The 27,529-nt window shown below is 34.1% G+C and overlaps 3 protein-coding genes across 3 annotated transcripts; all 3 read right to left on the bottom strand.

Moving 5' to 3' along the window:
- Positions 1 to 3,258: 3,258 nt before the first annotated feature.
- LOC120155164 (NAC domain-containing protein 7-like) lies at positions 3,259 to 3,921 on the bottom strand. Its single transcript, XM_039166743.1, has 2 exons — positions 3,529 to 3,921; positions 3,259 to 3,498 (listed from the first exon to the last, which is right to left on the bottom strand). The coding sequence occupies exons 1-2, from the start codon at positions 3,865 to 3,867 to the stop codon at positions 3,274 to 3,276; spliced, it is 564 nt and encodes a 187-aa protein (XP_039022674.1). The 5' UTR covers positions 3,868 to 3,921; the 3' UTR covers positions 3,259 to 3,273.
- Positions 3,922 to 3,960: 39 nt separating this feature from the next.
- LOC120155271 (NAC domain-containing protein 7-like) lies at positions 3,961 to 4,580 on the bottom strand. Its single transcript, XM_039166844.1, has 2 exons — positions 4,358 to 4,580; positions 3,961 to 4,259 (listed from the first exon to the last, which is right to left on the bottom strand). Exons 1-2 carry the CDS (start codon positions 4,515 to 4,517, stop codon positions 3,961 to 3,963), a joined length of 459 nt encoding a protein of 152 aa, XP_039022775.1. The 5' UTR covers positions 4,518 to 4,580.
- Positions 4,581 to 13,543: 8,963 nt separating this feature from the next.
- On the bottom strand, positions 13,544 to 26,785 carry LOC120155269 (vacuolar-processing enzyme-like). The gene is made up of 4 exons (XM_039166843.1): positions 26,554 to 26,785; positions 26,302 to 26,466; positions 25,965 to 26,206; positions 13,544 to 13,565 (listed from the first exon to the last, which is right to left on the bottom strand). The coding sequence occupies exons 1-4, from the start codon at positions 26,602 to 26,604 to the stop codon at positions 13,544 to 13,546; spliced, it is 480 nt and encodes a 159-aa protein (XP_039022774.1). The 5' UTR covers positions 26,605 to 26,785.
- Positions 26,786 to 27,529: the final 744 nt, after the last annotated feature.

Here is a 27,529-nt window from a genome sequence, read left to right as displayed (position 1 = left end):
TATGCCCAGGTGGGTTCGCATTGCACAATTGATGGCCTTCACTGATATGGTTGGTGGTTGTAGTAATGGTGAAAGCGTTGTTCATCAATACAGCCATTTCATTCAAGGTTTTTCATGCAGGTCAACAATGGCATTTCATCGCATTGCACAGTTGTGAGTAATTATTACTTTTCGGCCTTATGGGGCAAGAATGGTAACATCTGACTCAACATATGTGACACAAACAAAGCAGAGAAGGTAAAAGATAGGTGGTGCTGGTCCCATTTTCTAGGCCCATCTTTGGTAGCAGAAAACATGTAGCTGTCAATCATGCTAGAAAAGCAGCTGGATTGCCATTTGCCCTTGTGTAAATTTGAGTGGCCCAGTGTTCTGTTAAAATTGAAGCATACCCTTTATTTTCCCCTAGCTTTTTATTGGGTGATTATGCCTGCCCAGTTGAAGACTTGGAAGTGCGAAACGTTAAGCAGATTACAATGGTCATTTACTCTGTCAGGGTCACTGTCCTAGGCGAGTCAGTCTTTTACCTGATTGATTTGGGAATCGGAAAGATCCCTATAACCAAGATGAGACTCTTTAATTCACGCATTTCATTTCTGCCTTTTGTATGACAAGTGGGAAGATGGTCGAAAACCAAAAATGGCTCTTTTAGATTGTGGCTTTGCTCAGTTTGGAGTGCATTTATCCATGTTTAAGACTGTGTGGGGAACTACTCTTGCTCTTCCTCATAAGCTGCACTGTTTCCACTTTACAACTCAGACTTGACTCATTAAAGCAAGAATTGCAGTCAGTTTTCAGAGGCATAAGTAGTGGAATCTGGGTCGATTTTCTTCATTGGATCACAGCTTCTAATGCTGGAACAACCCCGTTTTTGTCAATCGCTGTTCATGGATAAAAAGTTTTCTATTTATGCTATAAATCAAAATGCAACCTCAACCAAAAAAAATTCCCTTTTATGGTTGTGTCCCTCTCTGCATTTTGCAATTTTGGATTTTCAATTTCAGTTTGTTGACGAAGCCAAGTATCAGAACGTAGAAGATTTTGATTGACATAACATCGCACTTGGCTGGGCCTAGATGGATGTTCAAGCTTAAATCACCAGGGCCTAATTCAGCCAATTTAATTCACTGGGACTTGAGATTTGCTAATACACCTCCAAAATTGCTTTTATACAATTCTTATAAATTTTATAATACTTTACAACTTTTTTACATTTTTACATTTTATATTTATTTACTTTTATAAATTTTATAATATTTTTTTAAAATCACATTTTAAAAGTATTTTTTATAATTTTGTAAATATCTTTTATTTTTGAGTTTTTGTTTTTTGTTTTTTTTAAATAAGGTTTAAATAACAGGATTCAGTAATAGAAAAAATAAAATACTAGCATCAATGATATCAGTATGATAGTTATACGATATTTTGTTGTTGGTTTTGGTTAATTTGATAGAAAAATATAAATTCAATGGTTAAAAAGATATGAAAAAATTGAAGGCCTAAATGATAAAAGTTACAAAGTTTAAGGGGCCAAAAGTTCATTATGCCAAAAAATAGACATAAAAATGGATAAAGTACAAGGTCTGCCGCCGAGGACTGTAGAGGTCTTGGGATTGGGAAACCTAAAATTTAGCGCACTGGTAACGATGCTACACATGGAGTTCTTGCTTTCAAATATGGTCAATTATGTTATTTTAGTCTGCAAACAACATTTTTAATAAACCCTAAATTATTTAGCCACACCTGGATCAATGTGCGCATGAGCTGCTGGCTATGGCTTCTTTTACCAGAAGTGAACAGAATTAGAGACGAAGCCATGAACTAAAGCCCTAAAGCTTTGTTCTTCATGATAAAACTGGAGCACGCCCAATGATATTGTCTCTCTGAAAATTATTTTTCATTGCTTTAAAGTGATACATTGTCATGCTTGGCTTCAACCCAAGTAAAAAGGATGTTCTCTCAGTCAGCAACAACCAATGAACAATACTACTTTTCTTGCCTCTTAAATCATCCATTTTTACTCAAAACCTCAACTTTGGTTTCCTTCCTCCACGTATTTAAACATCACCTTGTCTACTGCCGCCATCCCTCTCCCTGGCTATTCTTTGAACAAAGATAGTTTCTTCAAGTTCAGCTCCCATGTCAGCTTATCGTCAAGGCCTGGGGCTGGGCACTGCGGTTTATTCTTCACATTTTTCATGTCAAATAAGGGAGTGCTGTAGGTTTCAGTTTCAGATATATATAAGTTTCCCTGTTTCTCGTAGTTTTGCCATAAGGGTCTAACAAGTTTGCCAACCTGAAGGAGATGGAGTCTAGCTGAATATCTGAATCCGTCCTGTTGAACAGGTTCGTAGCTAAACCAAAGGTAATTGTTCTGGGAACAAGTGGTAAATACTAGAAATTTAGCATCTAAATTCTGTGTCCCAAACTTTGAATTACTGGACTATATATCAGAAATTTAGAATTCTGTAGCTCAATATTTGTTCTTTCTTCACAATGTATAGTCTAATCTTTTCTTGGTAAGTCGAAAACTTTATTAACATCCAAGATACAAAACTAGCATAAAATAACAAGTTCAACCCAATGAAATAACGCTTGTTACAAGTCACATTCGAACACCGGAAGCGAGCATGTCATGAGAGCATAAGTTGAAATTATCTTCTTTAAACCTCACAATTCTCATAATATTTTGTTCATTTTATGTCCAATCTAACCCAACTCAACCCGCCGCACATGAGCCGTGATGATATGCCGGATTAACAGAAGCTGAATTAATCTTTTTATACTTCACAAATCATGCCAACAGTATCCGTTCTGCGTTTATATGAAACTACAAAGATGAGGATAATGGTGTGGGACTTGTGAGTGTCGTGCTCTTCCGCAAAGGGATTAAATTAATTCATTTTCAGAGCAAACTTTTGAACCAACTAATAAAGGATTTGTAAACTCTTCTGTGTATCTGAAAATTTCTGAAAGGGTGATTAAAAGTTTTAAAATAAATAAATACATAATACGAACAAAGATTTCATTAAAGAAACCATCGTAGGTATATCAAGATAAAAATACATTCAATATTAGGCCGACTCAGTCCCAAAGAACTGTCGGCCATAGTAAAAGTAGTAATTTATTTGTACTTTGAGTAGTAATGTTTATAATAACTGCTTGCCTGGTTCATAGCTAATGCAATACCATATATTGTTGTTTTATTATGTACAGAAACCAGTATTAAACACATCCTTTCTTATAAATTCCCTTCTATAATTAGTATATATGCTTTCATTTCCACAGGCCAATTTGACAACTCGAAGTGGACATAGAGGTATGTTCTTGATGAGAAATCCCTGGCCTTTTGGATTCATTGGCTAGCAAATTCATTTGTTCAGCCACTTGAAAACTGGCGTCTGCATTGGAATAGTTGTTTCCCTTGGATGCCTCCTCATGGCTAAGCTGAGAGGCAACGAATTTGTCAAGAACTCGCCAGTCGGTCACCTGGTCCACCGCCTGCTCGCCGTTGTAAACCGAGTTCAGATTTTGCTGATGCACCACCGGGTTCATGTGCTCTTCCTGTGTGAGAGTCGACAACTGCAAAGCGCTTCCGTAAGGAACAACCGAGTTGCAGCAGCTTACACTCGCAGCGGATTGTGGAACTCTGGGACTTTCCAAGTGAGGGAGTTGAAGGAAAGCGTCATGAGGCAAACTGTGTTGCAGTTCAAGCTCTTGCTTGCAGGGATAATGGTGATGGTATGGTGATGGCGGTGATGCATATGGCTGTGGAATTCGCCTTGGGGATTCAAGTTCCTGCATGAACGAGACTTGCTCGTCGTACCAATACGAAGATTCATATTCACTCACTTTTTGCACCGTTGTCATTGGCTTCTTGAATACCCTGCAAACCGCCCATCCTTCTTCCTGGTGGAATAACAAAGACAACAAATTGTAATACAACTTTTTCTTCCAATGTAGTTATATTATATACATAGATATACTTACGTGAGGAGAACCATTTTCATTAGTTTCGAGTCGATACTCGTGTATGATCCAATCGGATTTTTGTCCACTGGGTGCTCGTCCTTTGTAGAAGACTAGGGTTTTTCTCATACCAATAAGGCAATGTCTGCAGTAAATAGCCTTATCTCTTCCCGTAGCTTTCCAAAACCCTGCTTTTGTTGCTCTATTAGTGCGAGTACCTGTTGGATATTTCTTATCTTTGTGGCTAAAGAAGTACCATTCGTTTTGTTCCTCAGTTCCGATTCTGCACAATTCTTATGATCCCCACAAAACAAAACATAATCAAATAATCTAAACATTTGTAAATCCAAGAAGAATAAAACATGAGGATTTTTATTGCATTTTTTGCTACCTTGCAGATCCCATGGTTCAATTTTATAAAGATCAACATCTTTGATGACATCCAGATCTATCCTTTTTGAAGCAACTTTTTTTCTGAGATAATAGTCAACCAGTTCTTCATCCGTGGGATGAAACCTAAAGCCTGGAGGAACGTTTGAAAAGGTATTCATATTCTTCCAAAGAAAGATCAATCAAAACCTGCATTAAAATGTCGCATTATCAGCAAGAAAAGTAATTCATGTTATTCCAAACAAGAGGGTGGGGTTTCCCAGCAGATAGCAAGGAAATAACAGCAAAAGGAATTCATTAATTATATCTAATTATGAGTGGTTAACTTGGATGTACTTGTAAGGCAAGTTTTCTCGAGATGGAAAGTGTTATCATTTCTGATACTTAACCTTTCTATTAACATCCCTCCATACGTCTAAAAGTTGGCTACGAGATCTTCACTATGCTAACACCAAACAACAATTCTCAATGGAAAAGAAAAATAAAACAGTTAAATACATCATATTGTATCTTTCATAGTTTCATAATTTCATTGCTTAACGTATACCAAAAGCATCCCTCACTTCAATCTTTGTGACCTTTGGGAAATGATCACCCGTGAAAGGAAGAAGAAACAAAAAAACAAAAAACAAAGAAATAAAAAAACAAGGAAGAGAAGCTCACGGTACCGGCAAGCTTCATAATTCTAACCAACTGAAACTGGTTAATCCTCAGAGATCTGACCGAAAACCAGACTCATCATGTGTTTGCACCAAATCAACTTAAGGCCTAGAAACTTTGAGCTAACTTTTTGTTCACTCTCTCTTTTTAAACTTTAATTGAAGCAGACAAGCAACGCAGAAAAGAAAGCAGGAGAGATCATGTAAGAAGATTAAGGTGGTTTTAAAGAAAGAAAAGTCGTAACCCTCGGGAACTGAACTGAAACCCCACGGCCCCCCTAACACTTTTGTGGACTCAAGAACTTGTCCACTAGTTGTCGGGAAGGGGCAGAGGGAGATCACAAGGAAAAAGAAAATAAAGGGAAATGAAGAATGGGAAAAGAGGAGGAGATGGGGTTAAATAAGAAATACACATGCCCTAAAATGCTATCCCTCTCATATATTCTCTTTCCTATATTAAGCTTAATTACTGCAAAAGTCTTGCGGGAAAGAAGGGAGGCGGATAATGGTTCAAGGAAGATCGAGAGCGAGAGTCCTTGACAAAGATATATGTAATATTACAATTACAAAACAAAGAGAAAGAGGAGTCTGCAAGCTTCAATGCCATACCCAACAGCTACTGATATATTTTATCATTCTATTTATAATAATTTATTAACTTTTTAAAAATATATTATGTGATTATGTTATCACTTCACAATTTAAAAGGTTCTTATTTCTTTTCAAAAATTCTCAAATTAAAAAAAATTATATATATATTTTTAAAAATATTTAATACAAAATGGTGGAAATATAGTTTTTAAAATGAAGTGATATCTGAAGAAACAATTATTCATATTTAACTATCAAAATTAGTCAAATAGATTAATTGATTTAATTCAACATTTAAGACTTTAATTAAATAAAAAAATCAAATATTTTATTGATTTTGTTAAAAAAAATTAAAAGATTAAAAGATTCTTAAATTATTATTTTATTTTGCCAATGTCTTGATACAACTAATAAAAATTAAGGTTTCAAATCTGTAAGACGAAGCCCTATTGTTCCAAGCATTAATGTAGGTTGCATGCTTCTCAACCCAATTAACGCTTTCTTTACGACGACCATCAAATCTGTGCAGGTCGTCATGCGTCTCAACCCAATTCACTGGACGACGACCATCTAAGTTTTGGAGGAGGTCATGATCCCATGGACTCCGCGGAATAGGTTGGTGGAAGTGGAATTGCCTCAGCACTCTATCCCCAAATTGGATCTCAACAAAAGCAAAATTGATCAATGGTGTAACAGCACACCAAAATTGAAACCCATCTAAAATATCGTGCGGTATCAACGCAAATAATTCTTCATTCATGTATGGTCTCCAATTAAACTGTAAAATTACAAAAACAATAAAATTTATTTAAATCAAATAATATAGTTAATTTAAATAATAATTAAAAAATACAAATTATGCATACCTCCTTTTTGGCCTTAATGTCGATCTTCAACCTGAACTCTTTAATGTTGTTGTGCACCAACCCTGTGCCTTCAATTTTATGCCTCCATCTGTATATCAATCAAAACAAAAATAGAGACATTTTGTTCAATAATTTTAATCAAAATAAATATTTTTTAATTAATATTTATATTAAAATAGAGGATTCATATTACCTTCCGGCAAGTGGAAAGTCAACGCAGTCCGACTAATCGGTGTCAAAAAACGGAAGTCTATGCCAAGCCCATGATTGTAGCAGCAACAGACATCCACCGATTTCTACTGTATTATTATCATTCACGACTAATGACGCCTTGCACATCTCACGATACAAGAACGCCAATATCGCCGAACCCCAGCTATATTGCCTACAATTCTCAAAATTTGTTAAAAAAAGAAGATACTGAGTGTGAACATAACTACCGGATTTATCAGGCATCAAAATTCCCCCAATCAATTGTAATATATATGCTCGTGTTGCATATATAATTTCGTGCTCCGTACTATTTGATTGAAGTTGAAATTCATTCTTCAACCATGACAACCTCACCCGCCACCCTTTACACTCTGGTGGTACGGGCGCTTTCCCAAGAAACAAGTTGCAAAGTTGTTCCACCTTATTAAACTCATGTGACATTACCACCGGCATCCCATTAGTTTGAACCCCGAGTTGCATTGCCACATCCTCCAAAGTTATCGTGCATTCGCCACACGGCAAATGAAACGTGTGCGTTTCTGGTCTCCAACGTTCAATCAACGCACTGATCAAACCTGGGACCAACTTGTAATCTCGCACAAATGTTATATACCAAAATTCAGCCTCTTGCAAATTTTCTTCTATTAGTGGGTGTGGCTTGGGCACTTTATGTAGTCGAAGACGAAGGACTTGCTGCTCGTCCTCCTACAATTAAATATTTCAAAAAAATTATCACAATCATAAAATAATATTCAAATATTTATTAATTATAATTCATTAAACAAATATTTTATTCACCATTATTCCCAAATGACTTGAAATATGTTCATTGTCAAGCCTCAACAGTGGAATTTGGTCAGCCATTAGAATGAATCTGTAAAAAAAATTAAACAACAATATTTAAAAAATCATTTAATATAATCTAATATAAACTAACTAACTAATTTACAACACTAAACTTTAATATAATAACTTATAATATAATAAACTAATAAACTAACAAACTAAACTTTTTAAAATATAAGTTAAACGTAAACGCTAAACCCTTAAACAACTAATAAAATATTCTTTTATATAACTAAAACTAACTAATAAACTATTTTTCATTATAATATACTACTAATAAACTTACTAACTAATTTTTATATAATATAAATTCAACAAACAATATAACTTAACTATTTAACTAACACAAACTAATTAAATAATTTTTTTTATATAACTAACTATTAACAAAACAAACTAATTAATTATTTTTTAACTATAAACTATCAAATATACTATTAAATAATTTTTAATTTATGTATACTATAACTTAAACTAACAATCATATAACCCTAAACTAACAAACTAATTAAATGCTTTTTGTTTTACCCTAAACCCTAAACTAACAAATTAAACATTTATAATAATAAACTAATTTAAATATAAAAAAATTTACCTTATCTCCCTTTCTTCTTCTTACTTTCCTTTCTCCCTTTCTTTCTTTCCTTTCTCCCTTTCTTTCTTTCTCGGCTGCAATCTCTTCCCTTCTTCTGCAATCTTCTCCCTTTCTTTCTTTCTTTATAACCGGCTGCCTCAATTATTTCACCAATAATTGTACAATTGCAGCTATGATATCATCAGCTGATTTCACGCAGCAATGGTTCAATTATTGTACCAATAATCAAATGGTTCACATGCATGCATTGGCTCAAATGGTTCACATGCATGCATCGGGAGCTGTAGGCATGCAGCGGGGAGCACGTGAAGGAATCTATGTGGCTGTGCTTGTGCATGGATGATGGGAATGGCGCCGAGACTACATGGCGACCTACAAGGTCGCCGAGACTACATGGCGACCTACAAGGTCGCCAGGACTACATGGCGACCTACAAGGTCGCCAGGACTACATGGCGACCTACAAGGTCGCCTAGGCTGCATGGCGACCTCTTTATTCCTGCATGCTCCCCATTGGCTCGTATGGCTCGTATATGGCTCGTTGCATGCTCCCCATTGGCTCTCTATTCCTGCATGCTCCCCATTGGCTCGTATGGCTCGTATATGGCTCGTTGCATGCTCCTCATTGGCTCGTATGGCTCGTATATGGCTCGTATGTCACCCTCGTATGTCACCCCGTATGTCGCCTGGATTGCATGGCGTCCTCCAAGGTCGCCTGGATTGCATGGCGTCCTATGGCGATCACTGTTGAACTCACCCCATTCCAACAATTAATCTGGGATGTGCACCATATCGTGAAAAAAAAAATTCGAGAACATTATCTCGTGAATTCACCCGGCGACACCTCTCCAAATTAAAATTTTCAAATAATATTGAAAATTCTTTTAAAATTATTAAATTGACTCGCCTAAGCTCCCAAGTCCACGTCAATAAGATGTGATAAAAGTAAAAGATAAAAGTGGGTATCATTACATACATGATTGATTTTTTTTCTGTCAGGTAGAGATAATTATCTCTTAAGATAATATACGTTTAAAAGATTTTTAATTTTTTAATAATTAATATTTATATATCCCTTTAAACTTCGTGTTCGAATCTAAGATTTTAAAAAATAATAATCATACTTTTAATCATTAAATTCACTTGGTTTATGTTTGTATACATGATTGATACAATAAAAAAAAGGATGAATTATATATATTTTCTTTAACAATTCTTCAACATATAAAAAAGTTGATAAGAAGAAATTGGGTAGTAAATTTTAAGCACATACTAAGGGAGGCCAATCGCGTTGCTGATTGTGTCGCCAAACAAATATGGAAACACCAAGAAGATACAACTTTTCTGCAAAATTACTCAAAGAAAGCCGAGGAGTTGTTATTAACTGATATAATGGGCAGCTAAGCGGCCCATTCACCTGTATTCAACAAAAAAAAAGATGAATTATATATATATATTTCTTTATCAATACAATTTATTTGATTTAAAATTTAAATTTGAATTAATCAAAATTTGTTAAAAAGATATTTCTAATCTTGTTTTTCTTAATCAAAATTTGAATAAGAATATTCTATTCAAATTATTTAAGGTTTTGATATGTCGTTAGCCATAAATTTTATTTTAAAAAAAAACACTCATTTGGCATGTTAAAGCCATCTCATTTATTTCATTTCATTTGCCATGTTCTATAAATAGTGGAGAGTGGAGCCCACAACACAGAATTTATATATCGGGATCTCAGGGACGTGGCGGCTAATGGTCTGGCGTGGACAAGCCCGCAATCATTAGGCTCACCGTTGTGTATTGCAGGCTGCTTCTTTCAAGTGGGCCCTACCCGTTTTCCATCTGATCTGGACCCCACTTTTACCGTTATCTTCGCACTCTTATTTATTGATTATCATTAGCGCTGGTGGTTTCTATAAATAAAAATTAATTTATATATAGACTTAAGTTTTTGTCCAACTATGCTTTATTAGGTGTAATTTTAATGGTAATCTTCAACTATGTTAAATGCTTGCATCTCCTTTGAAAAACTAAAGAGGTCCATTTATATTATGATACAAAATAATTACCATAAACAATAGAAAAATATAAAAGTGCAGTTTAGCCTTTGTCTGGGGTTGAGGGATGCCATTGAAATTTAGCAACACTTGTTTATTTACTTTTTTGTTGGAACAAAGTATACATAGGATAGAAGTAAAGCAAAAGTATGAAACGTTATCCAAGTGTTGTCTTGGCCCCACCGTTGTTTGCTTGTCATTGTGCCATTCGACCCTAAAACGCTTTACATATATCATGAACCATAAGATTGGCTGAATTTTTAGAATAATGAACTCAAAAAAAATCATTACTCGAATAATGTAGTGTAAAAATTATTTCACGAGATAGGGCGAATGCTACAGGAATTCCTAAGATGCGCTGCCGTCCTGGCATTCCAAGTCAAGACGCATTGTCCTCCAAGGGGGAGATGCATGGCAAGGTTGCCACCGTCTCATGTGCGCTGGTCCATTCACGTGGTCAGAAAAATCTCACGTGTCTCCTTCTCGCGTGGCCTGCAAAGTCGCATGGCATGCCTCATGTACGTGCAATAGGTAGCTGACATTCAAATGATAAAAGTTTAACCCATACCCCTATGCTATCCTAACACATACCCTGTAATAACAAGTTGAACATTAAAGAAATTCATTTCAACTATATATACGTAAAAATGAAATTGGGGCAATTGCAATTCAGAAAATTGATAGAGGGAGTAGAAACAATTGCATAGAAGATTAACAGAGGGAGAATTTCAAAACAATTTGTGTGCTTTTCTTTCGATATTCTAATTTGAGTATGCATTATATGGTAAATTGATTTAAATTCATGCTATTTTGTGTGAAATTAGTGTAATAAATTTGTTTTTTTTTTGTTTTTTGCAGAACAAAGGTGAATTAAGTTTGAAGAAATTTTATTTGAGGTCTTTTACTATTGATTATTATGTTAATATTATTTTTATAAATATTTGTTATTTTTACGATTATTGTTATGTTAATATAATTTTTGTATTGTATAATATCAATTTTACGATCTATGATCATAATGTACTATAATTTTTTCATTCTAAATACAAATTTTGAATTTGTAGAGAAAATGAAAAACAAGTTTTTCATGTTTGTCCGTTATAATGGACATATTATGGAAAATGAGGTCGGAGTTATTTTTCAGTATGAAAAATCTATAAATACGATGTTCAAAAGGGACATCGCATTTGTAGAAATGAAACATAGGATAAAAAGGCAAATTCGAGCTATAGTTGGTGGTTTGAAGTACAGGTTCATGGTATGTCCTAATCCAGTTAGATATGTTGCAGTACCAGTTGAAGAAGAAGATGATATTGTGTTGAACCATGTTTTATAATATTTTGATATAACAAATTAATGCAAAATGTTTTTGGGCTTGATTGAATTTGTTCAAAGTTTTCAAAAATAATTCAAAATCCATTAAACTAGAATTTGAGCACAAAATAGTTTTTCTGAGTACGTAGTACCAATATTTTTCTTACAGTATCGATACTGCATGAACAATACCGATAATATTCACGTGGTACCAGTACCAAAGGTAAGAGAAGTATCGATAATCTCTAGGTAGTATCGATACTACAATTTATTTTCCAAATAACTAAAATCCAGAATGCAAAATAGGCATTGATACTCAAATGAGTATTGATACTACTTTATATAGTAGTATCGATACCGTGAAGCATAGTATTGATACTGGTCAAGCCCAACAGTCTTTAACAGCTAGTTTATTTAAATATTACAAAGGTAGTATTGATACTCATTAAAGGAGTATTGATACTCCATGTCTTGGGCAATTTTATTGTAGAAAATTAATCCCCAACAGCTTCAAAACATCCACAACAACTAAAAATAGTCACAAACTCATTCCAACATATAAAAACAAGTTGATGACACTTGAAAAAGGGTTAGAACACCTATCCAAGTATTCAAACACAAGAGAATAACTTTTCATTATTATTTTCCTTTTTCTTGTAAATATAAGTGTTTTAGTGTGCTTAATCTTGTAAACACCCTACCTTTTAGAGGTTTTCTTGTTTACTTCTTTTATACCTTTGTATAACGGTATTGGTTCTAGCTTAGCCTGTGAAAATCTAGGGAGTTGTAAAGGTTATCTCTTAATCATGTAAAAAGAAAGAACAAATTAGTGAATTTGTTAGAAAATCCTTAGTGATGAGCTAAGGTAGTGGATGTAGACTTGGTTGAGAAGTTGAACCACTATAAATCCTTGTGCAAATTTTCCTATCCTTTATACTCCTTACTCCTGAAACTCAAAAGCCAATTCACCCCCTCTTGGTAAATTATTTGGTTGATCGATTGAGCTTCATAAAAATCCCAACATATTGGAACCATAATTGGATTACATGGGTCAACAAATATTTCAGTTATTGAGTTATTTGTTGATTTGCGTAAGATATCTGATGTTCCTGGGTCATCAAGAAATATGGCTGGAGATTCATCTCAAATGGCTTTCGGAAGTGAGATTGATGACCCGACATACAGATTAATAAACAATTTTATGGCGCTATTGGAAAGTGGAAATGAAGTTGGTGGAACATCCGCAACAACAGAGTACGAGGAGAGAAACATATATAACTCGGAATTGAATGTTGATGTTGATGTTGAAAATCGATGGGGAGAAATACATGATGATTCCAGCGAATATGAAGAAACTGAGGAACAGATTTTGGCCGACGATGATAATTTTGGTTGTGGTTGTGCACCTAACCTAGCCACTGATAAAGTTCTGACACCGTATCAACCTACCCCTCACATGTACGAGATAGACTATGATGCGATGAGGGCACCAGAATTCCCTGACATGCCAAATATACCTCCATACCACATGGTTGAATCATTCAAAAATTCTGGTGAATTTTTGGTTGGGATGCAATTTAGAGAAAATATGAAGTTACACTGACGATTAAAGAGTATTGCATTAAAGGCCATGTTGATGTCCATGTTGCAGAGTCCAACCAAAAAACCATATATGCGAAATGTGTTAAATACGACCCAAAGTGCAAGTGGAAGATCAGAGTCCAAAATTCAGAGGCAAGATATGCTTGGGTCATCACAAGGTACAATGGTCCTCACATATGTTTGCGAAACTCAATCGAACAAGGCCACTGACTATTGGACTCCGATGTAATATGCGACTACGTGAAAGTGTTGTTTGAGAAGAATCCAAGGATCCCTTGTTCTAGTTGCATCTATTCAAAGCTAATTTGTATAACAACTAAAATAACACAAGGTTTGGAATGCAAAAATGAAGGTAATGAAGTTGACATATGCAGATTGGGATACATAGTACAATGAGCTACCACATTTATTACAAGCAATGAAGCGATTTATCCCAGGAACTTTAGTGAAGTCTCAAACCATACCTGCATATGACAAATAATGTTAACTTATTATAGGGAAAAAATATTTTATAGACTCTTTTGGACATTCAAGTCATGCATAGAATGATTAACATTTTGCAAACATATGATCTAAATAGATGGTACTTGATTGTATTGTTAATATAACCATATATTGATAGTGGCAGTTGCGCAAGATAGAGTTCAGGAGGAGAGACGCATTGCCGTATAATTCGTAACATATGGTTTTTAATGATGTAATCAGATAGTGAATTAGAAAAGTGATTATTTATTTATATATATTTTTAGAAAGTGTAGAAAAGTGCCATTTAATTGAACGTATTAGTGACAAGAGCAAACAAGGTAACCAACCAATGAGAGCTAATGACAACTAAAAGGAAAAAAGAAAAATAGTTCTGAAGCCCGTTTTTTCTGTAATGCAACATATGACATTTTCGAATGTATAAGGAATATTAGCGGTACGACATGATTTGTTAATAAAATTATTTTGATTTTGTTGGTTTGAAAATGATTTGCGTTAGTAACGAGGGAAGGAAAAGTGGGGTGAGCTGAATCTCAAGTAATGGTGGGGTCTGAGGTTAATCATTGTTGATGTCAACCCATTATTGTTTCGGTTCCCCACGTTTAACAAGCGGAAAAAGGCCTTTTTTGCTAACAATTTGCTCACCATTCACTTTGGCTACCTATCTTTTACGTGGGCAGCTACTCAAATCTGAATCTTCTAATATATAATATCTTTTTTATCAGATTATTTAATGAATTCAAAACTAAATTTATCACTATTATTATATTTGATTGAACAAATTAATAAATTTTATCCAAATTAATGAACAATAACAATTAAATGTTATATTTTGAATTTTCCGTTTATTTGATAAAGTTATTATTGTAACATGCAAGAATGCCTAGTTGATAATATTATTATTATAACATATAAAAAATATAAATTTAAATGTATTTAAGCACACAATATATTTCGACTTATGGGTGGGGTTATTGTTAAATAATTTTAGTATTATATGTATATATTTATATATAAACAACATTTTTTTCTAATGGTTTTGTCTGTTTTTATGAACTTATTAATATTTTTGTATATAAAAGTGGGGGACTGAACGACATCAAAAAGAGTCAATTAAAATATATTATTCTAATAATATTAGTGACAGGCCTTTCTGGTAATATAATTTTCCTTGTAATTAATGTGGAAAGTGGAACCTTGAGCAGCCTTTATCAAATCTAAATCATCAAATCCCATTAATTTTATATAAAGTTTGCCTATATTATTTTCTTATAATTCAAGCAATATTTTGCTTAGGAGGAGGAACACGGTGTTGGATGCTAATGGAAAATTTGCTTAAAATATTTTGTAGCAATAATTACCATTTCCACAAGGAACAGCATTCATACGTAGAGCACAAGGTACGTGTGTGTATATATTCATACGTAGAACACAAGCTAGAAATATATATATACATATATACACGCATAGAGCACCATGTATGCATAGATATATGTAGTTCATATATTGAATTATATAAATTTATGTCGACACCATTTTTCGTCCGGGCAGGGAAAGACCAATACCGACTTGGAAATTTTTCTTTGAAAAGAATTTTGAAATGTGAGGAGTCGTCACTAATCATTTAAAGTGCGATTGGGACATCGTAAAAACCATGTGATTTTAATAAAACATTTTATTTTTATTTACTGCAGTTGTGTGGAGCAGCTGGGTAGTGGTGGCGTGTGTGAAATCCCTTTGGCATTGGGGCAGAAAACGGCGAGTGATGATTGGGGTATTGGGGGCGACTATCCTAGAGTTAGATTTAGGTTAGGGTTGGGCTTGGTTTGAGCCCCGGGTCAAGTCTTGATTTGAGCTTTGTGTTTGGGTTTATTTCGAGCTCCAGTTGGGGTCTGTTTGGGTTTCAGGTCTGGGTTTAGTTTGGGTTTAAATTTAGGGTTGGTTTAGGTTTCAAGTTGAGTTCTATTTGGGGTTGGTTTAGGTTTCAAGTTGAGTTCTATTTGGGGTTGGTTGGGTTGGACTTGAGGTCCGTTTGATTGTTGTAAATGGGGTATGTAGGAAAAATGACTATTACAATTTATTATTTTCCGCATTATATATTTGACCAAAATTCATGTAAAACATTAATATTTATCACTTAATTAAACACCCATCAACATATGTGAACATTCAGTCTTCATGTTCAAAACAAAAGAAATCACATCCAGAGACAGGCGTAGGATATAATATCAAAGAATGAACTTATAAAATTTTTGAAAGATGAACATATATTATTAATATAATATATTAAAAAATAAATTATATAAAAATTTAAAATTAAAAAAATGGTTAAACAACTACTCTTTTAATCCATCCCTGATCAACATCTGCCTTAATTAAGTTGCCATTGACGTAGCAACCCAAACAAAAAGCCAGAAAAATGGTTCAACAGCTATCTGGCTCACTATGCCAGTTCATGTTCATTCTACAAATATCAACAACTGGGTCATTTATGGGTTTCAAATGCTAATGATTTTGGGGCAGAAGTAAACGACGTTGGGCCATTCTGATCGGTTCGCCTCTACTACTGTATCATCTTTATTATGCAATAAATCAAAATTTTAAAATAATTTAATTGATTATAAAATAATATATGTTTATGATTTTTCCCTTAATCATTATAACGTACACATACACTGCATATGTAATTGCTCGAATTAAAAATCTCAAGAAAAAATAACATTTACGAAGCTAATTGATGTGATCACAATAAATTAATATTAAAATAAGTTAGTTGACTTGATCAAATTCTTTTACTTATTGTAGCTGCGGGTGGACCGCCAACAAGTACGTTGTACCTGCAACTACCCGAACAGATGAAACAAAATTATAAGCTACAAGGGCTTAGTTAGGTTCTGAGGTATAGAAGTAGGATAATTACGTTTTACCAACCATTAGCAAATGGTGATCCCTCCAAGGTCTAAGCCTTGCAATAATCGTCATCGGCTTGGAAATTTACTAAATTTCGCAAACGCAATAGTGGTTGTCCACTTGTGTATGCAATTTCTGCAAGTAAATTTGTCGCCTTTAAGTAGATTAATGTAATAAAGCAGACAAAATTAGTGTATGATCCATGTTTCGTACAATAAATTAGATATACACAAAAAAATTGATTACTGTCTCGTCACCATTGACGCAGATTTTTTCCCTAGTTTTATTATATTCATGCTATTTTTTTATTTTATAATTGTGAGTTAGGTAGATTTAAACCTTGGAAAAATTGTAAGAAAGAATAAATATTAGGTAGCATTTATATGTTTATATAATTAAAGATGAATAATTAAGTAGAATCTAATAATTAAAAAAAAGTCTTAATCCTCTATACTAATTGAAAGAACGTAATTGAAAAATTGAAAAACATAACTAAGGAGCATACTTATATAATTATATCAAAATTCACATATCCTCTGAAAGAACGTAATTAAAACTGACTTAAATTAATTTTAAATTAAACTTATAAATATCCCAATCGGACACACTTCTAGGTAATTCTGTCTCTTTTCAGCACTAAATGAAAATTTGGCTGTAAGCTGTCATTGCCATGAGTGAATTGTTTGTACCAGAAAATGACACTACAGAGCTGCAGAACAAAGGCCTGATTTCACGCCTCATGTCTTTCTGGTTTATTTGTCTTTTCCTTGTTTTGGTAGGCACAATTTTGGCACTTTTATTTGGATTACCATTTTTGTTTTTGTGTTTATCCGTAGAAAACAGTGAAAGGTTCTCCATCTAAACTAAGCTAGCAATGGTTCAACAGAAACTAAATATGAAAGAATTATGGAATAACGGCTGTGCATAGGGATGTAAACGAACCGAATCGAATTTGAGTATTTTTTAGTTTGATTCGACATAAAAACTTTAAAATAAAGCTCAATCGGTTTAAAAACTAGTGAGTTTAAAATTTTCAAACTCGACTAGAATTCGAAACCATGAATTGAAACTCGAAAAAACTTTAAATAAAAAAATCTTAAACTAAACTCAGTTGAAGCTCAACTGGAACTCAAACCTTAAGTATATGAAAAAATGATTGTTCATTCGGTTAACTCGGTCACCGACAGAACCGAACTCCCATTAACCGAACTAACCAAACTTTTTTTCTTTAACCGTTAACCGTACCAAACTTTTTTTTAATATTAACCGAATTGATCAAAGTTCGGATATTAACAAAAAAATTTATATAATTTTTTTAGTTAGGTTAATTTGAATTTAATAAAAGTATTTTTTATTTGAGTTAAAATTTAATTAGGTTTTGATAATTTAATGAGTTTAGTATCGCTAAAAAATAATTAAGTCTTAATTCTCAATATATTTGAGCTTAACATATGTATTTAATATATATAACATATATAATATTTAATATTATCGGTTAATTCGGGGTAATTAATTGTTCATCGACAGAATTAATTCGGCGACCGACTGAATTAACTAAACTAATATGGTTCGGTAAGTTAATTTGGTTAAACTCAAAAAATGAACACCTCTATATGAAATCTAAACTATATTTTTTTTATAAAAAAAAGTCAACACATGAAAGTTAATATTATTACTAGTTTATTTTTTTTAAATTAATATATTATTTTTTTTTAAGTTGCTCGTGAGCTTTTTGAGTAGAGTATCAAGTAACTCGTTTTGGCTCATTAAAAACTCGAGTCGAGTCTTTTTAAGTAGAGTATTTATATTATTGCTCGTGAGCTTTTCAAGTAGATTATCAAGTAACTCGTTTTGACTCATTAAAAACTCGAGTAGAGTCCTTTTAAGTAGAGTATCTATTGAGTTTTGATCAAGTCGATCTCAAGTAGCTCACGATCTATCTTTTCTCATTTGCAGTTGGGCAATTTAGACCCAAACTAGAGACAATGACATATTTACAATATCCTATGATCGGATGACCATATTATACCTTTTAATAGTTAAAAGACTCAATAAAACAATACTTTATAATTTAAAGAGAAAACTCAACAAAATAATATTTTATAACATAGTCAAAAAAATCTCAACAAAAGAGTTGAACCATTTATGTATGAGAAGTTTTACCGTGCGTCAACCTTAATATACGTCTATAAAAAGACGCTACTGGTTTTGTTATTATTTTTTAACAAAATCGGTAAAAAATTACCTAAAACATTAATGTTTTTTAACATTTCCGGCAAAATGCCCAATAATAACAAAATCGGCAAAAATAATAATGTTTCTAGTAATTTTTTACCGATTTTGTTAAAAAATAATAATAAAATCAATAGCGCATTTCTTTAACTGTATATTAACGCTGCTGCACGTGAGATTTTCCCTACTAAAAAAAACTCAACAAATTAGTATCACCATATATGTACTTTAGCCTACAAAATTATACCAATACTCGTAAGGGATATGCTAATTAGACATTGCGTGGTTTATAATAAGAGAAAATAACCTCAGTGACCAAAAATGCCTTATAATATACGATTTTAACCAACTTTTTTGGATTTGCCAAAATGACCAACAAAATCGCAATGCGAAATAAAAATCGCAACGCGATCTCCAGAATCGCAAATCAGTTCCCAGAATCGCAACGCGATTATGAAGAATCGCAATGCGATAGTACAAATTCGCATTGCGATTTTCCATAATCGCAACGTGTTAGGATTTTTGGAAGCTCGAAACGACAACCAGAACGATTTGCAAAGAGGGGTCGGAACGATTTTGTGTTTAGGGAGTAAGGAGATTGAAAGATAGAGAATTGAATAGCGATTTATAGTGGTTTGACTTTCTCAATCAAAGTATACGTCCACTACCTTAGCTCCTCACCAAGGATTTTCCAACAAATTCACTAATTTGTTCTTTCTTTTGAGGACAAAGAGATAACCTTACAACTCCCTAGTTTTTTCGGGCTAAACTAGAACCTTCCCTAGCTTTTACACGGGCTAAGCTAGAACATTTCCCCTTTACAAAAAGGATAAAAGATGTAAACAATAAAACCTCTCTAAGGTAGGTGTTTACAAGAATTAAGCTCACAAGAACAAAATATTTACAAGAGAAAGATGAAATAAGAATGAAAAACTCTTCTCTTGTGTTTGATTACTTGGATAGTTGTTCTCTTACTTCTTCAAGTGTCCTTAGCTTGTATTTATAGCTTGGAATGTGTTTGAAGTCATATCTAGCCGTTGGGGATGTTTTGGAGCCGTTTGAGAATGATTTTTCTACAAAAATAGGCTGCCCAAATGGGGGGGAATCGGTACCTCTTCATAGGGAATCGATACCCCTTCATAATATTCAAATATTATGACCATTGGGCTGATGAACAGTGAGGGAATCGGTACCCCCTTGGGGGGAATCGGTTCCCCTTTTACATATTGGAATTTTTGAGCCTCGGGTTACTGTTCAAACAGTGGTTTACTGTTCAAATAGTAATTTACTGTTCAAATAGTAAATTACTATTCATAAAAACATTTTTGTGCTCAATTTTAAATTAAAAGAACTTTGAATTATTTTTGTAAAATTTGAATAAATTCAATTAAGTCCAAATACATTTTGTAAATTCAATTCAAGTGCAAAAAACCATTTTGCCTTAAATTGTTATATCGAAACATAGTTCAACACAACGCGAATATGAAAATCGCAACGCGAACATATAAATTGTAATGCGATTCTGACTATCGCAACGAGTATCCGTAAAACCGCAATGCGTATCCGTAAATCGTAACGACAATACATAAAATCGCAACGCGTATCCGTAAATCGCAACGAGAATACGTAAATCGCAACGCGTATCTGTAAATCGCAACGAGAATACGTAAATCGCAATGCGTATCCGTAAATCACAATGTGAATACGTAAATCGCAATGCGAATACGTAAATCGCAATGCGAATCTGTAAATCGCAACGAGATTCTGGCTATCGCAATACTGAATTTCAAATTCGCAATTCGATTTCTGAATTCGCAACAGGTTTTAATTTCGCAACACAAATGTTTTGGGTATATAACTACGCAGCAGCAGCGACTCATAACCTAAATCCCTAAATCGCAACTTATTCCATCTCCATCTATCACTCTCTCCGGCGACATCCGTTCCTATATCCAACGACATCCTTCCCCATCCGGCAACAGGTTTTAGTTTCGCAGCTCGTTTGTTTAGTAAATTAATTTACAATAATGAAATCATCTAATGTTGATCATGTTTGGATAGATTTGTGTTTTGGAGGGTCATGGGAGAATGTTCATGGTGTTTTACAATATATGCCTTTACCCATGAATCTTCAACTAAAACTGTCACTAAAAAAGTTAACTTATGAAACTCTAATGTTACGTGTTGCAAATAAATTGAATTAGAGCCCCTAAGTGGATTTAGGCTATCTTATCAGAGAAATGGTAAAGTTTATTTGTTAACCGACAATGAAGATGTTGAACGATTCATTGCTTACATTAGTGTTTCAAGTGATGATGTTACATTGTATGTTGTTAAACCTAGAAGTAGTGAAGTTGGGTCAGTAGCGGGTAGTAATCAACTAAGTTTTTCAACCCTAGTTTATGGTGCTCAAAATTTAATGGTTCCACCACAATTTCATCACCAAGCAAATATTGTTTCACCATATTTCTAATACCAAACACAATCTCAAACCCACAACCTTTCCCTAATCCAAATCCCAATAAACTTTCAGCACCAAATTCCGGTTTTCGTATTGACCAGTTAGACGATGATGAGCCAACAGAAAAAATTATGAGTACTAGTCAGTATTCAAAAATTGATCTTGGTCAATACCCGGACTTTGATCTTGGTCAATAATCGGATTTTGATGATTTTTCAGAAGAAGAAACAGACCTTGCGTGTAATGATTTTGATATTGGTCAATACCTAAATTTTGATGATGAAACAGCCGTTGTCGAGGAAGATGTTGTTGATGATAATGAGGAGGAAGTTACGACTGTAAATGAACATGTTGAACATCCATTCTGTAATTCATATAACACTGAAGAAGAAAAGAAGAAGAAGAAACCCCCAAAGAAAGTCCCCAAGAAAATGCAACGGGAGTATAACTGGAATATGCCAGAATTACTTCAGATACCGGAAGAAGAGTTGGTAAGATAGCAGTTGATTGTTACACAAAAATTATTCGTATCAAGAAAGATGATTGTTTTGATACAAAGGAAGACTTGAAGATAGCTTTGTATACGAAATGTGTGGAAGATGGCTATCAACTAAAAGTTAACAAATCAAGCAAAGATCGTTTCGAAACAAGGTGTATGATGACAAAAACTGTATGTGGGTGTATGATTGCAAAGAGGATAAAAGATTGCGAAATGTTTTTCAAGTTAGGACTTTTATTGATAAACATACATGTTCAAGAACCCAAGTTTTCCTCACCATAGACAGGCAAACAAAAAGGTGTTGGGTGGTTTTCGGCTGAGTTAATGTTTTTGAATGGTAGGGTATATCGGGGACATGAAATTATGACTGACATGAATGCTCGGTTCAAGATTAGTATCTCATATTCTCAAGCTTGGAGAGCCAAATGTTATGCCGTGGAATTGTTGAGGGGGTCGCCAGAAGCATCGTTTGCCCACTGCCGGCTTATTGTCACAATTTAAAGCTGAAAATCCTGGGTTGGTAACTCATATCAAAACAGATAGAGATGGACGCTTTGAGTTGATGTTTATCGCCATTGGTGCTGCGGTTAGTAAATCATATAATTTGTTGACTCATTTTTGTTAGTTACATGCATTTCACATTTAAATGATTATATTCTTGTGTATATGATTTTGTAGATTCGTTCGTTTATTAATTGCATGCGCCCAGTTATTATAGTTGACGGAGCACATTTAAAAGGTCGATACCTTGGAGTAAACTTATTAGCAGTAGCCATGGATGCTAACAATGAGATACTGCCAATAGCTTACGGGGTTGGCAAATCTGAAACCTCTGATTCATGGACATGGTTTATGGGGCATCTTAGGGATTGCATAGGTCCTATTAGCAATCTGACAATCATATCCGATAGGGCAAACTTAATTGACAACGCTGTTAGAAGGTGTTTCCCAGATGCTTTTCATGGACTTTGTGGTGTTCATTTGTATAGAAATCTAAAATCAAGGTCTACTGGTATAAAAAATCACAAATGGACATACTGGAAGGCTGTAAAAGCTTATCGGGAAGTGGATTTTAATAAGCATATAAACTGTTTAAGACGTGTTTTGCCTCAGTGTGTTCAAACACTAGAAGATGTCGGGTTTGAAAGATGGTCAAGAGTACATCAACTTGGAGCAAGATATGGTTTCATGACGTCTAATAGTGCAGAATCAATCAACGCTCTAAGTCGTCATTCCGGAAATTACCCATTACTATGTTAATGGAGTTTTTCGAGCCTCTATTCAACAGTGGTACTACAAGAAAAGAAACCATGCATGTATTATTTCTTTAAATTCGTAACTTATCATATATTTTACTAAGTATTATTTATTTAAATTTACAGGAACATTGGAACATCGTGTTACACCATGGACAGAAAAAAAGACAACGAAACGTGTTGTGAAGTCAACGTCATGGAGAGTTGAACCATGTTCAAACACTTTGTTTGAAGTACTGGATAATAACTTAAATGGGCTTGTCGATCTAAATGCAAAGACGTGTAGTTGTATGAAATGGCAAACATCTGGTTATCCGTGTGGCCATGTTATAAAAGTTTCTCTTCATCTAAACCAATATGATTCAAGCGCATACGCTATGGATTGCTACACTACATAAGTATATCAATATACTTATGGCGAGATTGTCTACCCTATTCCACATCCTTCTGAGTGGGACATACCAGATGACTTACAAACAGTTTTGTCACCAGCCATAGACAGAAGACTACCTGGCCGACCAAAAAGTCACGATCGTATACCGTCTAAGGGTGAAGAGAAGAAGAGATCGACATGTAGTCTGTGCAAGGAAAGTGGTCATACAAGGTTGACATGTGGATCACCAGTGCCATCACAATCATCTTTTATAATTTGAAAATTATAAAATTTTCAAACTCGACTAGAATTTGAAACCATGAATTGAAACTCGAAAAAACTTGAAATAAAAAAATCTTAAACTAAACTCAGTTGAAGCTCAACTGGAACTCGAACCTTAAGTATATGAAAAAATGATTGTTCATTCGGTTAACTCGGTCACCGACAGAACCGAACTCCCATTAACCGAACTAACCAAACTTTTTTTCTTTAACCGTTAACCGTACCAAACTTTTTTTTAATATTAACCGAATTGATCAAAGTTGGATAAACAAAAAAATTTATATAATTTTTTTAGTTAGGTTAATTTGAATTAATAAAAGTATTTTTTATTTGAGTTAAAATTTAATTAGGTTTTGATAATTAATGAGTTTAGTATCGCTAAAAAATAATTGAGTCTTAATTCTCAATATATTTGAGCTTAACATATGTATTTATATATATAACATATATAATATTTAATATTATCGGTTAATTCGGGTAATTAATCGTTCACCGACAGAATTAATTCGGTGACCGACTGAATTAACTAAACTAATATGGTTCGGTAAGTTAATTTGGTTAAACTCAAAAAATGAACACCTCTATATGAAATCTAAACTATATTTTTTTTATAAAAAAAGTCAACACATGAAAGTAAATTATTACTAGTTTATTTTTTTAAATTAATATATTATTTTTTTAAGTTGCTCGTGAGCTTTTCGAGTAGAGTATCAAGTAACTCGTTTTGGCTCATTAAAAACTCGAGTCGAGTCTTTTTAAGTAGAGTATTATATTATTGCTCGTGAGCTTTTCAAGTAGATTATCAAGTAACTCGTTTTGACTCATTAAAAACTCGAGTCGAGTCCTTTTAAGTAGAGTATCTATTGAGTTTTGATCAAGTCGATCTCAAGTAGCTCACGATCTATCTTGTCTCATTTGCAGTTGGGCAATTTAGACCCAAACTAGAGACAATGACATTTACAATATCCTATGATCGGATGACCATATTATACTTTTGAATAGTTTAAAAGACTCAATAAAACAATACTTTATAATTTAAAGAGAAACTCAACAAAAAATTTTATAAACATAGTCAAAAAAATCTCAACAAAAGAGTTGAAACCATTTATGTATGAGAAGTTTACCGTGCGTCAACCTTAATATACGTCTATAGAAGACGCTACTGGTTTTGTTATTATTTTTTAACAAAATCGGTAAAAAATTACCTAAAACATTAATGTTTTTTAACATTTCCGGCAAAGTGCCCAATAATAACAAAATCGGCAAAAATAATAATGTTTCTAGTAATTTTTTACCGATTTTGTTAAAAAAAATAATAATAAAAGATTAGCGCATTTCTTTAAATGTATATTAACGCTGCACGTGAGATTTTCCCTACTAAAAAAAACTCAACAAATTAGTATCACCATATATGTACTTTAGCCTACAAAATTATACCAATACTCGTAAGGGATATGCTAATTAGACATCGCGTGGTTTATAATAAGAGAAAATAACCTCAGTGACAAAAAATGCCTTATAATATACGATTTTAACCAACTTTTTTTGGATTTGCCAAAATGACCAACAAAATCGCAATGCGAAATAAAAATCTCAACGCGATCTCCAAAATCGCAAATCAGTTCCCAGAATCGCAACGCGATTATGAAGAATCGCAATGCGATAGTACAAATTCGCATTGCGATTTTCCAGAATCGCAACGTGTTAGGATTTTTGGAAGCTCGAAACGACAACCGGAACGATTTTGCAAAGAGGGGTCGGAACGATTTTGTGTTTAGGGAGTAAGGAGATTGAAAGATAGAGAATTGATCAGCGATTTATAGTGGTTTGACTTTCTCAATCAAAGTATATGTCTACTACCTTAGCTCCTCACCAAGGATTTTCCAACAAATTGACTAATTTGTTCTTTCTTTTGAGGACAAAGAGATAACCTTACAACTCCCTAGTTTTTCCGGGCTAAACTAGAACCTTCCCTAGCTTTTACACGGGCTAAACTAGAACCTTTCCCCTTTACAAAAGGATAAAAGATGTAAACAATAAAACCTCTCTAAGGTAGGTGTTTACAAGAATTAAGCTCACAAGAACAAAATATTTACAAGAGAAAGATGAAATAAGAATGAAAAACTCTTCTCTTGTGTTTGATTACTTGGATAGTTGTTCTCTTACTTCTTCAAGTGTCCTTAGCTTGTATTTATAGCTTGGAATGTGTTTGAAGTCATATCTAGCCGTTGGGGATGTTTTGGAGCCGTTTGAGAATGATTTTTCTACAAAAATAGGCTGCCCAGAATGGGGGGAATCGGTACCCCTTCATAGGGAATCGATACCCCTTCATAATATTCAAATATTATGACCGTTGGGCTGATGAACAGTGAGGGAATCGGTACCCTAGAATGTTTCTTCTTCAAGACTTCAAGAAAATCCATGGCATACAGAAATGGCATATTTGGCATCCCTAGAACCCCGGGGCCTCCATGATCCGAGTAGTATATGAAGATTCTGTCATTGGGATTGCTATCAACAACCTTTCCACTTCCACCACTCAATGCACTTCTGTTACCAAGAAGTACTGCATACAAATTTGCAGCGGTAACATGCTCACCAGTGTAATCCTACCATTCCATACAGACCCATCAATATTAACTATAAAAATTAAGTATGCTCAAACACCAAGTTGAGTGGAAAGACTAGTATCAGTCTATATCACCTTAGGAACACCAGCATAAACATCATCGCCTTGGGGATGGTTGATGATGATTCCTGGCCTTGGATTCAGGTCATTCATGGCTATGTCATCGTTCATAAACACGATGATGTTCTGTTCCTTCAATCCTCCTTTCCTTAACAGCTGATAGGCGTGGCATACATCTGCCTGCACTTGCATCCCCATGTAATCAAACCAGTATTACAGACTAAAAGTAAGTGGTATTATAGTTGATAAATGCTTTATTAATATTACCTGATGCCTGTAATTACCAAAGCAGCTGAACCAGCCACGAGAACAGCCCATCTTGTTCCGAGTTCCTGATCATCAACACCTTGCGGCTCATCTGAAGGCAGTCGGATTCCAGATTCCCAGTGGTTCAACCGGGCGTCTCCACCAACGTTTGTGGCTTCAAAAAGCAATAACAGCAGGAAAAGTAAAGAGGGATTATTGTGGAAAACAGAACCTTGTTTCCCCATGGATGTTATGTTTTGATGTAAAGAGAAATGAAAAGCGAAAGGAGGCAGTGGGATAGAGTATAAAAATAGTGGGGTAAAAGGGTGTAAGATGCATGCAACACAACAGGTTGACACGTGTGGGAAATTCAGAACCGTGGGTCCATTATTCCTGATTCTCCAAACAAATGTTGATATTTTCTGGTCTGTGATGACAAACACGTACACGTTTGGTTGTTTACAGTATGCTTGTTTTTGGTATTTCTTCTGGGGTTTGAGTTGCTTAAATCTGATGATTAAGGGAAAGTAAAAGAGTATTAAGGGACAAGGACATGCTTGGAAGCGAAGAGTTTAATAGTGTGGAAGCTTTGACTGCCTCGGATTTGGAGGATATGTTCCTTCCAATATCTGTAAACCGTATAGTTCAATGATTAAGAAACATGCTTCATGGGAACACTCAATCCCCCTTATTGTAAAATTGGTCAAATTATAAAGCGGCCCCTCTTCAAGTTATCTATTTATAATTTGATGCACGATTATATTTTTGCTCCTAAAATGATGAAATGGTGATTTAGTTCTTTTAAAAACTGTAAAATTATATTTTTAACTCTCTACTATATGTATAATTCAAGTTCAGCTCCTAGAGAAATTACCTTTCCCGTGAAAATCTTAACAACCATCAATCCTCTAACCAGAAAAGGTTAATAGCAGCCTAGCCCAGTTACAAACAATGCAAAACCAACTAAAACGAAATATAGAGGCCCATTTCCCCTTGT

This window comes from Hibiscus syriacus, unplaced genomic scaffold, assembly GCF_006381635.1.
Source record: "Hibiscus syriacus cultivar Baekdansim isolate YM2019G1 unplaced genomic scaffold, ASM638163v2 tig00111166_pilon, whole genome shotgun sequence".
In the NCBI taxonomy this organism is placed as follows: Eukaryota; Viridiplantae; Streptophyta; class Magnoliopsida; order Malvales; family Malvaceae; genus Hibiscus; species Hibiscus syriacus.
This window is presented reverse-complemented; position numbering and strand designations above follow the sequence as displayed.